The following is a 13,868-nucleotide window of genomic DNA, read 5'->3' as shown; positions in this document are numbered from 1 at the left end:
GAATTTAACCCCCAGAGCTGACCCTGGAGGTGCAGTGTCTGTGGGTTATCTTTCAGAGGAGCTAATGGCCACTTCTCTCCATGGCAGGCAGTTGTTCTGCTCCAGGCAGCCTTCAGAGGACATTTATCTCGACAGAAAGTGCTGCTGCGTGCTGGGGTGCCTGATGCAAAGTCTCACACTGAGGTAATTGTGGGGACAGATGGGTATCCCAGCATCACTCTGTGTTTATCTTGCACTGTAAAGGACTTTACTTCCAGGCTTAATTTGTTGAATCACCTGGTGATTGTTTTAATGTGCTGGTTGGCAACACCACTGTAATTCTAGAAAGATACTGAGCTCATTCCCTGGCTTCCCTTCTTTCTTCTGTGCTTCACACTTTTTCTTAGAAGTAAAGCTGTAACTTCTCAGCCTTGTGGCCTGTAACACTGTAACTCTTTTTTTCCCTCCTTCTCCCATCAGATAGCACACCCTTTAACTCTTTATTTTGGAGTGTTGTTCAAAACTTTACCTGCTCTTGAGGGTTCACTACTCAATCACTGGAGTAATAGATAAACTTTTTTCACCAAAGTTCAGCAAGAAGAATCTGGAAAACATCTTTTATTGGATTGAAAAGCAAAGGAGTCTTGGTGAGGCATGCTGAAGCCAAGACTTGGTGTCCTCTCTCATGTCCAGTTTGCTCCAGATTATTTAGTTCTGAATATGAAAAAAATTTCCTTACCAATAAACATTCAGTTTCTGTCAATCATTTGCTAGGTTATACAAATATCCTTTGGACCTTTAGCAGGTTATAGTTAATTTGTAATTCTCCATCCAGGTTGTCCATCTGATTGCACTTTCTATGCTCTTTGCTTCAGTTTATGGCCCGATGTAGGAGGACTGAATACATGGCTTGATACAAGTAGAAAATAAATCCATTATGAAGGTTGTCTTACCTCCTTAATCTTCAAAAGGTTTCCTTCCTGGAAAATAAATGGAACTTTCCTTGCAGGTGCCTGCTCTTTCATTAATTGAAAGCTGATGCTTCAAAGCTTATATGATGATCAGATTTGCATTTCCTGCTGATTTAGTCTTACAGAACCTTAAAAACTGCAGACCAAAAGATGGGGATGTTTGTAGTACTGCCAGTTTCACAATCAAGAAGATTGTGAAAGGTTCTGTCGAGCTTCTGTGCAATCTGTAAAAGGTCAGTTTTCCTTAATCTGATTGCTTTGCAGAACTCCTGCCTGTCTTCCATGTCAGACTCCTTGGGTTTTTCTTCTGATTGCAAGGAGAGAGATGAGATTGTGACATTCATCCAGTCCATTTTCAGGGCTCACTTAGCACGTACAGAACTGCTTCAAGAGAGGTAAGCCAGGAGTAGATACTTCTGCGACATGCAATAACAAAATCATTTTTATTACAGGACAGGAGTAATTTTTTAATAGAGTTTTAGTGTGCGTTCCTTGGCAGAGAGAAGGAGAACAAGGCCATTGTTACAAAAAAGACAAGGGAGAGCTTGTTCCTGAGAAGATTCAAAAGATGTGCAACTAAAAGGAGCTTTGTGGCAGCAGGAGTCTTCCCATATCCTGCTGCATTTTGTCTTCCATAGCAGTGAGTGAAAGTAAAGTGAAATAATTACTCTTTGGAACAGAAAGATTACTATTGTTATCACACAGATTGCTGATACGTTTGCTTAATGTGTGAATCTGAAGCCCTGACATGTGCAGGTGAAGGGTTATGTGGGGGAAGAAGAGGGAGAAGCTAGAATGTCAGCAAGTCACTTAGCTCAGGTAGGGTGCAGGGATTTGATTACTGCTTAGGTTTATGATGACTCTGTCTTGAAAAATACTTCCTTTCTCTCTAGGGTTTACTGCTCTGAAAGTTTTTAATGTTAGCTGCCATGGTTACAAGGAGAGTTACATGGCTGTCACCTCTGTTAAGTGTCTGGGTTCACTTCTGCAGGTGATAGAGCAGCAACACAAGAAACATTTCAGCACAGCCTGTGAAGAGAGACTGCAAACACTGTTCTGTGCCTCATGCTCTGAGTGTGTCTCTTTGCAGGTCCTCTGTGCCCAGTGCCCCCAGTGGGAAAGCTGATCCTGCAGTTCCCATCACAGAGGAAAAACCAGGTTCAGCAACACTCCAGAGACCTTCAGTCCTCACATCTCCTCTTCCTGGTAATCTCCTTCCCCAGTGTTCAAAAGTCTGGGTGTTTTGAGTGGGTGCATGCACAGTTTTATAGAGAACATCTGCATGTGCACACACACGTGCATCCTTGTACTCCGTGTGTGTGGCTTCATTTGGTGACATGTTGCTTCTACTGGCACATGTTGCTTCTACTGGCACGTGCAGTTCCCTACATAAAAAAATAAAAGCTCTGACAGTCTCAGCACCAGCTTCTTCACAGTGCTTTGTCCCAGCTGTGGTTTAGAAGGTCTCTCTGGTGTTAAGTGGTAATTACTGAGGGAACATGGTGTTCCCCTGTATTGCCTCTCTGCTTTCTTTTCAGCCCTGTAGCTGGAGTATGGTACTTCCCATCACATTTTGGGCCCTTAGCCATAGACAAGCTGAGAGCATTTCCACCAGCCTGACTTAGTTTCTGCAGAAGACAGACAGACATCTGCTTGAAAAAGCCATCCTAGGCAGCCATGTGCATTTGGTCATGGTGTTTTCAGCAGTCTGCAGTTGCTGCAGTAAGGGGGAAAATGAAGTCCTGGATAACCTTGCCAGCAAGTACTGCTGTAATACAAACTGAGAAAATCTGTCACTTTTATGACTCTTGTGCCATTTGGTTTTCTTCTTGGATTCCTTATTGCTGTTTGTGAGAAGATGGAGTTAAAGCCAAAGAGGCTTTTAGGAGGATGTTAGAAGTACTGAGTTAGAAAGGCAAAACAATGCTGCAGATAAGACAGCCTTAGCCATGCAGCTTCAAAGGAGTTAAATTGAAAAGGGCTGGTTCTGTGCAGAGTGGGATATTTTAGGCTTTTATGGACCATTTGGGGAAAAAAGGAGCAACTTTGAGTGTGACCTGAAAAACACTGGCTCAGTTTTTTTGTCAATGAAAAGCTCTCAGTCCCTGCAGGCTTGCTCTGAGACAGAGAATGCTGTAAGCAGTGGGGCTGTTTCTCTAAGATAGGAGGTGGGGATTAAGCCAGATTTGAAAGGCTTGTGAAAACAGAGGTAACACTTCAGTGGAAGAAAATGTGTTTAAGAAATTTCACTGTGTTCCATATTCAGAGGCACGTTCTGCTTTGTGAAGGAGTAGGTAGTACTTGCTTCTGAAGATGTTTGAGGTTTGAGTGACTTTAATTATGTCTGGTGATAGTATCCAGGAAAAAATATTGCTGCAGCACCTTATTTTGCCTGAGCTGTACTGCAGTAGTCATTATTGGCGTGCTCACTCTAAAGCCAGGGTAAATCAGTTGTGAAATTCTACTCAAAGAGAAAGAATCCCTTAAATGCTTAGTCCTTCTAAGACCCACAGAAGAGTGTAAGATGAGGCAAGTCCAATAAACACAGTCATATGAGTACCAGCAGAGCACAGTCATTGTCTAGCTATGAAGTCTCCTAAGCTAAGTTTTATTGCAGATTATGATGACAAGTTGATGAGTGAAGAAGTTCTGGAATAGTTTATACTGGAAGAGAGACAGAGGAAACCATACTTTCAAACTTTCTTCCTTGCAGTTCTTTCCTGGTGAATATCAAAAAGGAGTGATTGGGAGCAGACCAGGTTTTGTTTGCTGCTGATTTAATCAATGTGGGAGATGTTTTCAAACTCTAGGATGAGGAGAGAATGTATCCAGGTGGTTTGTGGAGAGGTACACTGGGGATGTGCTTCTGTAACTGCACAGCTGCCCCAAAGACTGCCTGGCACTGAGCTCTCTGAAGCATTAGGTCCTGGTGCATGGGAGTGTTTAACCAAAATCACCCCAAAAGTGAATTGGGAAAAACCTCCTAAAGGAAGGAGAGCATCCTGTTGTAAATGCAACCCCTCAGGGATCTGTTTGGTTTTTTACCATGTGGATTTATGTAACTTAAACTAAAGTTAAAGTTAACTAGAAGTCCATGCCATTCTGAGCTCATGACTGATAGGAAAATCCACTGGCAAAATTGGGGTTTGATGGTAAACTGGGATTTCAGTGGTCATCCTGCAGCTTGGAAAAGATGTGAGACAAGGAGCTTGTTGAACAGTTGAGTGATTTAAAAGCAGTCAAATTCTTACAGCTTTAAATCATGCAGCTGTTGAACAAGTTCTTTCTTCATTTGTCCCAAGTCCAGACTTGCATTTCATGACCTCTAGGTCTTAAAATGATCTTAAGCTTTCAGACAATATCTGTATTGCAATAAATCATTTCAGTTCACTACCCCTTTTGGCCTTATTTTAAGAACAATGGGGAAGATGAAAATGTGTTTAAAAAACCTTATAAATCTGCTAGAATGAATGCATATAATCCTGGTGTAGCATTGCAGACTTATAATTCATTGTTTCCATCAGGTTGGATGTCTCTGTATTTTCTAGGAAAAGAGAGAATTTTTTTTAAAGTGTATTATTCAGTGCTGCTTTGCTTGTCTTCAGGACCTGGAGATTTTATAAAGCTATTTCTGCTGTTTCCCATGAAATGAAAGAGATATTAACAATTCAGCCTGTGAAACTTGATGTTGTATTTTGTTTTGTTCTGTCAGGGGAGTGACAGGAAGGAAGAATATGTTCTGTACATGCACAGCTATCTTGATTAAGGGCAGTGTTTCTCTTTGCATATTACTGACCACTCTGGCTGCAACTGTTAACTTCATTTCAGGCCTTTTCGGAAGCATAATGAATTTACATCCAACCCTTAACTCATATCACTGCTTAGTGTTCAGCACCAAGATAAAGCTGAAATCAAACTGAAAATAAGGACAAGAAAATCTCATCTTTTCTTGAGAGCAGGATATAATCAAGGGTGATTTGGATAATAGTAAGATATTTCATGTATAATATGTTTATTCTTAGAGTTGCTTCTTCTGGTTATCATGCCTGGTTTTGGCAGTTTCCTTTTCTCCTCCATATCACCACTGCTACTATCTCATAAATCTCCCTGAAAAACTCTGACATTGTTTGTTGACTGGTGCAGAGAAGATTTTCACTTAACTAGAAAATTGTGTGTTTCCTTGCTTTTTAGGCTGAGGTCAATGTAATGTAATGGCCTCCCTGCATCCCCCTTGCCATTCACAGGTTCTGTCACTCTTTTCCTATCCCTGGGCCAGTCGTGGTCCCTTTTCTTTATTCCATCTTCCACTTTCTGTGTATGCCTGCTCTTCCATACCAGGATATTGTTTTCCTGTGTCAGGAGTCTCTTATTTCACTACAAGATCCATGGCAGGTCTGTTCTCCCTGGATAATATTCTCTGTGTGCCCTCCAGTTCAGGTCAGAACCTCAGACTGTGGCTTCCTGCCTGTTTCCTCTTTCTACCACAGGTTGTCTTGATTTGTTTTCTTCTCTGGGAGAGTCTTTTCAGAGAATTTATGTTTGAAACTGAAAAATAAGTGGAGCTGAGGGACGAATATTGTGCAAGAAGGTATTAATAGCTGAGGGGAGGATATTGTGCTGGAAGGTATTAATAGCCGTCATCATTTAGTTCCTACATCTCTTGCACAGGGGTTATAAGCTGCTGGTTCTGCTCTTCCTGTGTCAGGGACTTCGTACATATTCATTTTATGCCTGTGGTTCTCCAGTGTTTACTGGAATCATCAGGAATATCTGTTCACAACCTGAACTTCAAACATTGGAATGGTTGTGATACATAGAAACACATCCAGGAAAATAGCAAAGAAACACAATTTTTAAAAAAGGGGAAAACCCAATAGTGTGGTCACTGTTTTTATTGACATTACAGTAGAACAGCATGTGAACAATATTTGGGTGTTTTACATGTGTAAGAGTTAAAGACACATGTGCTGAGAGCTTCTACCTTTTTTTGCATCTATTTCTCTTTGTTCCATCTCTATCTGAGTCAGGTTTTCATTGTGACCTCTCTGTGTAGCTTAAGCTTGGGTCAATTTTTCCATTTCTGGCCATTTAATAAATATTTGGTTTTCACCTGTGATGGCTTCAGTATTAAGTGGCTTTACTTGGTGTGTGCAACCCCTTGCAAAGATTTAAAGGCAGTAAAAGAGCTCATGCATGGTCAGTGTGTCAGCTCAACCCTTGCTGTGCACTGTGGCTCATTAAAGAGGAACAGAAATAGCTCCATGCACAAAATCATCAGAGTCATCCATAACTGGATGACTCCAGGTAAGCTTGGAAACTTCCTGGCTCAGAGAATAGCACACTTGCCCCAAGGGTTTGTTTTGGTCAGTGCTGTTTGTTGATGACCTTGTTTGCTGGAATCATTTCAGGCAGGTCCTGCTCTGCTCCCTGTGTGCCCCTGGATGAGGCTCACTCCGAGGACTCCGATGATGATGTTGTTGTCCCTCCCTTGCTGCAGGTGAAGAAAAGCTACACCCACTTCTAAGGTTTGGTAACAGGCTCTGGTGGTCTTGAATTATTTGGTTCACCAACAAAACTATTTGTACCAAGATCAAGCATATCAAAGATGGAAAAAGGGGGTATATCAGCCCCCTTTTAATGACAGTTCACATGATTTCAGCCACAAATGAGTAATTCTTTGACATGTTGTCTCTGCAGACTTTATGGCTAAAAGCCACTGACTGACTGCTAACCTTACCCTCCTGGTACACAGAGAGTTTGGATTTAAAAACTCAACCAAAACACTTCCATGTTTTTAATGAGGATTCTAAATTCAGCTGCCAAATTGAAATGAAAGCAGTAAAGCCTTAAGATATTTAATTCCAAACAAAGTTTTGTTTCAGGTCAACTAAAATAATTTGTTTAATCAGAAAGTGGTAAATGACATAACTCCAGTTTTTAGCCCGTGTGTGCAAAGGGGTACAACTGGTATTTGTTATCTGTGCTTTACTATTTAAAATTTTTACTGTATCATATTTTAATATCTTTTTTAACATTTTTACATTGAACATTTACAGTCTGTGCAGACCTTGTAAAGGCTTTTAGAAAGCCATTTCTTTGCTATAGGGTTATTCTAGGCCCACTGTATCAGCTGGGTTTTCTTATTTATTGACCTTTTCCTCTGTGTGTATGATGATATGTGTAGTACTGTTTTGTGTTGAAATGTCTGTTGACATATTCAGCTTTTGGGATTTGTCAGGGCAGGTGTGTCATAGCAGCAGTGTGCTGTGAAGGGATACCCTTGTGAGTGTTTTTTCTGCTTAAAAAGTCACAAATTGCATGTGTTTTTCAGGGTCAACTTTTAATGTGTAAAAATACTTGACATAGGAGATAGAACTGTCTGGAATGTTCACCTGACTACATTGCTCATATCTAATCAAGGCAGTTTGGTTTGGGAGCAGAAGTGGTAGGTTGGATTGTAACAGAAATCAGTGCTGCATCCAGAAAAAGCACTCACAGTGTAATTATCCATGGAAAGGCCAAAGGCCTGATGGGCCTGAGGATTTCATCAGAGGGGGTTTTTCCAGATCTTCTCTGCAGACTGTGCTTTTTGACTGGATAGTTCCTACTGTTGCACCAACATCCTTCAAAGACATTGAAATGTGTGTGGGTTTTTTTAAGGTGAGATAGATAAATCGTGATACTTATTGGAAGGGGAAATTAATTTTACAAGCACGTGGTGAAGGTTTTCTGGAAACACCAATGGTTTCTTTGTCATCAAAGAGTAATAAAGTCTCCTGTAAACAGAAAGCACACTCTTATATTTAAGATTTTTATCACCTTTTCTAAATTAAAAATCAGTCACCACTGTCTCTCAGAATACCAATAAGTCAGGGCTGTCTCAGTTCTCTGATTTCAATGAAGACTATCTGAGGCTTATCATAGTTTGTGCCAGTACTTAGAGCCAAAGAGGAAACTGGATGGCTGCAGCACAATGCAGCTGATTTCATTTAATCCCATCGGTGGAAATGCTGCCTGTGCTATTTCCAAAGGCAGTTTTGGGAGCTCTCCATACCCAAAGCAGTCTGAAGAATGTCATTTGCACTCCCACTGGGTAAATTTTTCCTGCTGGTGCTTTAGTCACATGACTGTCATCTGCAGGAAGGATAAAAAAATATACATAAAAGAAAAGGGATAGAATTCTTCTGGTAGAAGCTGGGATATGTTTCCTTCTTTTTCTGGAAGTCATGTTAAAAAGAAGGGTTATTTTGCTAAATGGAAGCAGTGCTGTACTGAGTTGTTGTGTATAATATTTCAGGTCTGTAACTGTGACTCTGTCATGGATCTCTCCAGAGAGTAACCAGAGATGAGGCCTGACACATTAAAGGAAGAGTGTGTAATGTGTCAGGACCGAGGCTGATACCAAATACCTGCCTGGCTGTCATCCTATAGGGAGATACTGGGGCAGCAAATGCAATAAAGAATGCATTCTTTTACTTTACTGTGCTGTAATGAGCAATATGACAGTATTAGGAAGTTGATACAGAGCAGAAAGGCTTGTGTTTGAGCTGAGCATGTGGCCAGCAGCTGTCTGTAGACAAATTCTGGGATTAATGAGAGATAGGAGCTTGGGATGACCCAGACCCAGGCAGAAACTAGGGTGAAAAGGAGCAAGTGTTCTCTGGGGTCACTCAAAATGTGTTTAAAATTTTCAAAATTTGGGGATGCTATCTCCCAGCTATCAAAGATCTGATACTAACCTTGAGATGGCCTTCAAACTCATACATTACTTTGGAAGGTAATTATGTGTTCACTACACATCAGAAGTTTGGTGTGGTACAGTAGGAAGAGAAGCCTGCACAGTATTAGCCTTAGGTGTTGTTCTGTTGTACACTGTGATGGAATGTGTTGGAGGGAGTAGTGACTGACACTAGGTTTGGTTCTGTGGTTATCCATCTGAATGCCAGCACCCATAAATGTGGGAAGAAATGTGGGACAAAGAAGGAAGAAAAAGTTAATTTTTGAATAAATGGCATTTTTCCTCAACAGGGAGCTGAGGACAGTAAAAGTAAGTGTGGCTCAAATCTGCCAAGATAGGCCCTGTACAAACACAGTGTTTCTGAAAAACACCTCTGTAGAAAGCCCTGGAAACCTTGTGGGGGTGTCAAGGTCTCAAATGAAAATTAAACTCCCCTATCCAGTGTAATCCAAAAGCACACTTTCCATTCTGTCCATATGGAATAATGTTTCTGACTTAAAACCATCTGCAGTTTGCAGCAGTGTTAGTTAGAGATTGTGTGTGAGTGCAGAGATCTGACTTTAATGGGATGTTATCTCTCTTGATCTCTTTTTGCCCTTAAGTGCCTTTGCCTGTAAATCTTTACTGAGGCATCAAGACCTGAAAAACTGTATTGTTTCCTGCATAGCTCTAAAAATAATCCCTGCACAGGCAACTTCTAATGTAGTCAAAATGGAAAAGGATTAATCTTGGCATATGAGAGCACCATTAATTTTTATGATCCTTTTAATATTTAGAACTGTGCAAGTATTTTATATAATTTATTTTGGAATCTTTGAAAAGCTAAAATAATTGCAATGAATTTTCTTTGAACTGTTGAATTTTGAAATAAAGTTTGTAACCAAATAATGATGTGTTTCTTCTGCTACTGCTGTATTTTCATTGCCCCTCTGGCTTCTGCTGCACAGTCCTGTTTTCTCTTTGCACCTGGGCTGACCTTTTATCCCTGATTTCCTGGGTGGACAGTAACAAGATAACTGAAACATGTAAGGTGTGAAATTTCTTTTCTTCTAGTGCAGATTCAAGGTTTTCCCATCGGGAATGAGCAGTGTTCCTGACCAAAACCTGGTGGGACTGAAAGAGCTGATGGGTTTTTGCTTTAAAAATTGGTCTGGCAGCAGCTGAGGGAGAGCAGGAGACTACAGAGTTCAACAATTTACTGAGAGTGTTATTGGGTTACTGGGTTATTGTTGCTGTTTGTGAAGCTCTGGAAGGAGCTAGGACATGTGCATTCCTTTCCAGGTCCACTGAAAAAAGCCTTTAAGGGCTCCCTAAAGAAGCCTTCTGATGGTTTATGGAAATAGAAGACCCTGTTAACTGCTGTGAGAACATGGGAATCCTGCAGTCATCCTCCTGTCAAGCAGAGTCCTTAGTGTAGTACTACAACAGCTATGAGAGTACAAGATGAGACAGTCTTTGTTGGATAGTTATATTAATTAAATTTCACTTTTTTTATTCTTTCCTCTCAGCTCTACTGGCATATTCTCTGGATTTCTTATGAGAAACTTCAGTTTTAAATCTTAAACACCAGAGGTAATCCATGCGGCATGAACGGAAAAATTGGTATTAATTCTTGGAGCAGACTGGTCTTGAATTCAGTTGAAAGCAATTAAACATTCACACTCTAGTTATATTAAGCCATAATTTGTCTGCAGCTGAAGTTGGAATGCCCTTGACTTTTGCAAGCTTTGCAGCATCTCTCTGTGGTAGGTTTGTCAGCTAATGAATTGCTTTCCTCATAGAAACTTTTTAAGGGGAGGAAAAAAGTTTAATTCAATGGGCATCATTAAGACCTGCAAAGAGCAAAATTTCCATGTTAGACTCCAGGTTTTTAGGGAAGGTTTTTCAGGCGTGGTTGGTGGTCAGGTGCTGCATCAGTTCCTGATGTTTCCTTCTGTTTGCTGAAGTGCTGCTCTGCTGGTGGAGGCAGCACTGACATCCCTTCCCAATGCCTGCCTGGTTTTGGTGTGTGTTTGGCACACTGGTTACACATGGTGTTCAGTGACCACTCCTGCTGTGCTCAAGGAGCAGCCTTGAGCAGCAAGAGCTGCTGTGTTCTCAGGAATTCACTCTGCTCTCGTCCACTGATGAAGTTGCACCCTGCTCCCCTTGGTCCTCCCTGCCTGGCCCTCCCAATTACCCTTTTCAAACCTGAGCATTTGGAGCCCCCCTGCTCTCCAGGACAGTGTTTGTGTTGTTCCCCTCACCAGAGCTGTGTCTGAACCAATGTCCTAGCTCAAGGTGTTGCTCAGGCTGTCCCAGCTCCCCTCTCCTGGGGAGGGTTTTGCCTCACAGACACATTGCACTGGATACCACGTATCCTCTGCAGGGCTTCTATTGCTGGTAGTGTGAACAGAGGTGTCATAAAATCTTGATGCTCAAAATGGTCTGGGAAGAAGCAGGAGGGACATCATGTCATTGCCAAGGGCTGTCTTAGCTCCCTCATTGTCAGCCAGACAGTCCCACACCTGGATCTCATTCCTGTCCCCTCCTCAGCCGGTCAGCTCTGCAGAGCTGAGCCTCTGCCTCAGCAATGAAACACAGCTTGCAAGTCTTTGCTGTACTATGACTTTAGGGATGAAATACTGTAAAATCTGTCACTTGGTTACAGTGCTGCTGTAAAATAAAGGCTGTACTTGAATGGCCTCTAGGTATATGCATGGAAAATTAGAAGAGTTTTTAATAAATGGGATGGACCGTGAGTGCCTGTAGTACAAGTTACAACGTTCTGCACAAACATTGCTTTGCATTGCCATTATCGAGCAATAATCCTTATTTGGAACTTTTACAAATTCTGGCAGAACCTTCTATTTATCTAACCTGGAAATCTTTCCTGAACAGGCTCTCTATAATCTACTCAGAGAATTGGCAGTTTTCTTCCCTCTCTCGGCAGATATTTAATAGCCACTTTCCATGCTAGTAAACCTTTATTATTATACAAAATGTACCAGAATGTTATGAAGAAATACCTTAAATAATTAAATAGAAACGAAGAGTGACAAAACAAACGAACAAAGTGCAATTTGAACTATGTTATTCTTTCCTTTTTATGTTCACTTATTTGCTAATTTGCTGAACTTACTGGACTGCAGTGGGTCTTGCTGTGATTAGAGAGAGTTTGCCAAGTTCCTTTGTAATTGTTTCTTTGCAATTAACTAAATAATAGAATGTTCTCTGTGTGGCTCTCTGGGGAAAAGAGCAGGCAGGTGCATTTGCAATAGGATTTCCACATCTTCCACCCATTTCCCTAGAACTCAGTTTAAAAAGACCAGTAAAACATGAGAAAGAGAGAGAATATTGCCTCGGGACTGGAAATGAGAGAATTTACCTATTATTATTCCTTTCAATTGGCTGAAAGGTTTTTTTTGCTGGCCCTGGTAGTGGCTATTTTTTGTGTAAACCTGAAAGTCCCTGGCAGGATGTCAGAGGAAAGTCATGAAAACCCAAATGTATGTTCCTGCCTGCAGATGCCTCCACTCGGGGGAAGTCCTTCAAGATGGGAGGAGAAGTCAGCTGGGAAGAACCCTGGCTTTGCTGGGAGAGCAAGGCTGGAGACAGAGCTGTCGTGGAGGGGGCAGCGATGTCTGGGGGAGGCTGGAGAGCAGCCCTGGCTTTGTTATTTCCTTTGACTTTGAGCAGAAAATTACAGAGGAAGCCCTGGGAGGAGAGGAAGGGTAATTTTAATGGAGGCACAGCTTAGCTCAGCGGGAAGGAGGCACGGCGGGATGGAAGGGCAGAGTTTATGGAGCGGCAGAGTCAGAGGTGTGGCCCGGCAGTGGCAGCTGAGTGCCGAGGCATGGTTGCCTCCCTGACCTCCCCATGACCATCTGTAATTTAGTCCCTGTCTCAAGAGGGTAACTCATCCATCTGCTGGCATTTGGAGTGCAAACTTGCCTTTATTTTTCTTTAAAATCTGTATTGTTGGCTAAAACCTTTTGTAGCACATATTATGTTAGACAGGGGAAGACTCCTTTTTCCACATGATATTAAAAGCTGAATTATTTAATTTCATAGTGAATCAGAAAAACCAGGGGTAGGAGATTGCTGTTTTAAAAGGTGCTCTCATTGCCAGTACCACTTCAGCAGGGATGTCTGGAATTAGAAGCTTGTGAAGAGTGAAAAATGCTACATTTCTTGGAGGGCTTCTGTAGACTGCCTGGTGGTCTCAAGAGGATGGAGGACAGCACTGGCTGCCTTATTTTGGAGGCTTAAACTAGTCTTTTTATCTTTGCTGTCTTTAACGTGCAGCACTTCTCATCTGCCTATTTTGTCCATTGATTCTTTAGCAAAGCCACTGTCAGAGCAAGTTAGCAAACACTAATACTGCTCTATGGGTTACTTTTCAGCAGGATTACCAGTGAACAAGCTGACATTTGCAGTTTGCTTTGCTTGACTGTAAAACTGCTTTCCCTGCCAGGGTGATTTACTGTTAGATTTTATTCCTGGGATGTCACGACAGTGTCTCGTTTGTTCATTTGGCTTTGGCAAAAGACAGTGTACCTATTTGGGAAGGAAAGAAAGGCTGCTATAATCTAAACATGAGAGCCTTGAAAACTGTCTTGTCATGTACTCAAGAGTTACCTGAATAGGATCAAATGAGAGATGCTAGACATCCAAGAATTGCAGATATTTCTTTGTGATGTGGCCCAATGGGCTGAGATGCCATGGAAAGTATGGCTAGTGCTGGATCCTGTGGTTTGTCTCTTATTTCTCGTTTGCTGAATCCATTCTGCTCTTCATTTTCCCATATCATTATAAATAATTGTGGGGGAGAAATAAAAACTGTTGATGCCTCTGTTTCTCTGTAATCCCCAGTCCTCATTCTGCTCTAATTTAATCCAGTTGTCTCAGCAGCAGGAGGCTGAGGGGAGGCATGCACACCAGCACTGCTCCCTTTCCCACTCACCCCCAGCCCCGCAGAGCGCCTCAAACACCCACCCCCATGGAACAGCATCCAGCTTTTCCTGTCATTTATTCCAAAACGTTTTGTGCAGTTTGATTTACATCAGCCCTGTCAAACAAGATCTCAGTGTGGCGTCCTGGCTGCATCTTCTATCCCCTGTCCATCACATGCTGACAGAGGTGCTTGGACTTGCAGCCTGGTGGGGGTTTTGTGTCCATCCAGAGGCCCGTGGCTGTGG

General features: G+C 41.9%; 1 protein-coding gene across 8 annotated transcripts in view; it reads left to right on the top strand.

The window, feature by feature from the left end:
- IQCE (IQ motif containing E) overlaps window positions 1–11,852 on the top strand; it is a 28,816-nt gene extending 16,964 nt beyond the window's left edge. For 3 of the 8 annotated variants that reach the window (XM_068207129.1, XM_068207127.1, XM_068207122.1), the window contains 5 exons: window positions 88–183; window positions 1,215–1,345; window positions 2,041–2,156; window positions 6,359–6,447; window positions 8,248–9,576. In XM_068207129.1, coding sequence (XP_068063230.1) covers window positions 88–183; window positions 1,215–1,345; window positions 2,041–2,156; window positions 6,359–6,447; window positions 8,248–8,289 — 474 coding nt within the window. In that variant the 3' untranslated portion in view covers window positions 8,290–9,576. The other 5 variants (XR_011004634.1, XM_068207128.1, XM_068207124.1 and 2 more) reach the window with 5 other exon arrangements.
- The last annotated feature ends 2,016 nt before the right edge of the window (window positions 11,853–13,868 follow it).

The sequence above is a fragment of the Anomalospiza imberbis genome, chromosome 16, assembly GCF_031753505.1.
Source record: "Anomalospiza imberbis isolate Cuckoo-Finch-1a 21T00152 chromosome 16, ASM3175350v1, whole genome shotgun sequence".
NCBI lineage: Eukaryota > Metazoa > Chordata > Aves > Passeriformes > Viduidae > Anomalospiza > Anomalospiza imberbis.
This window is presented reverse-complemented; position numbering and strand designations above follow the sequence as displayed.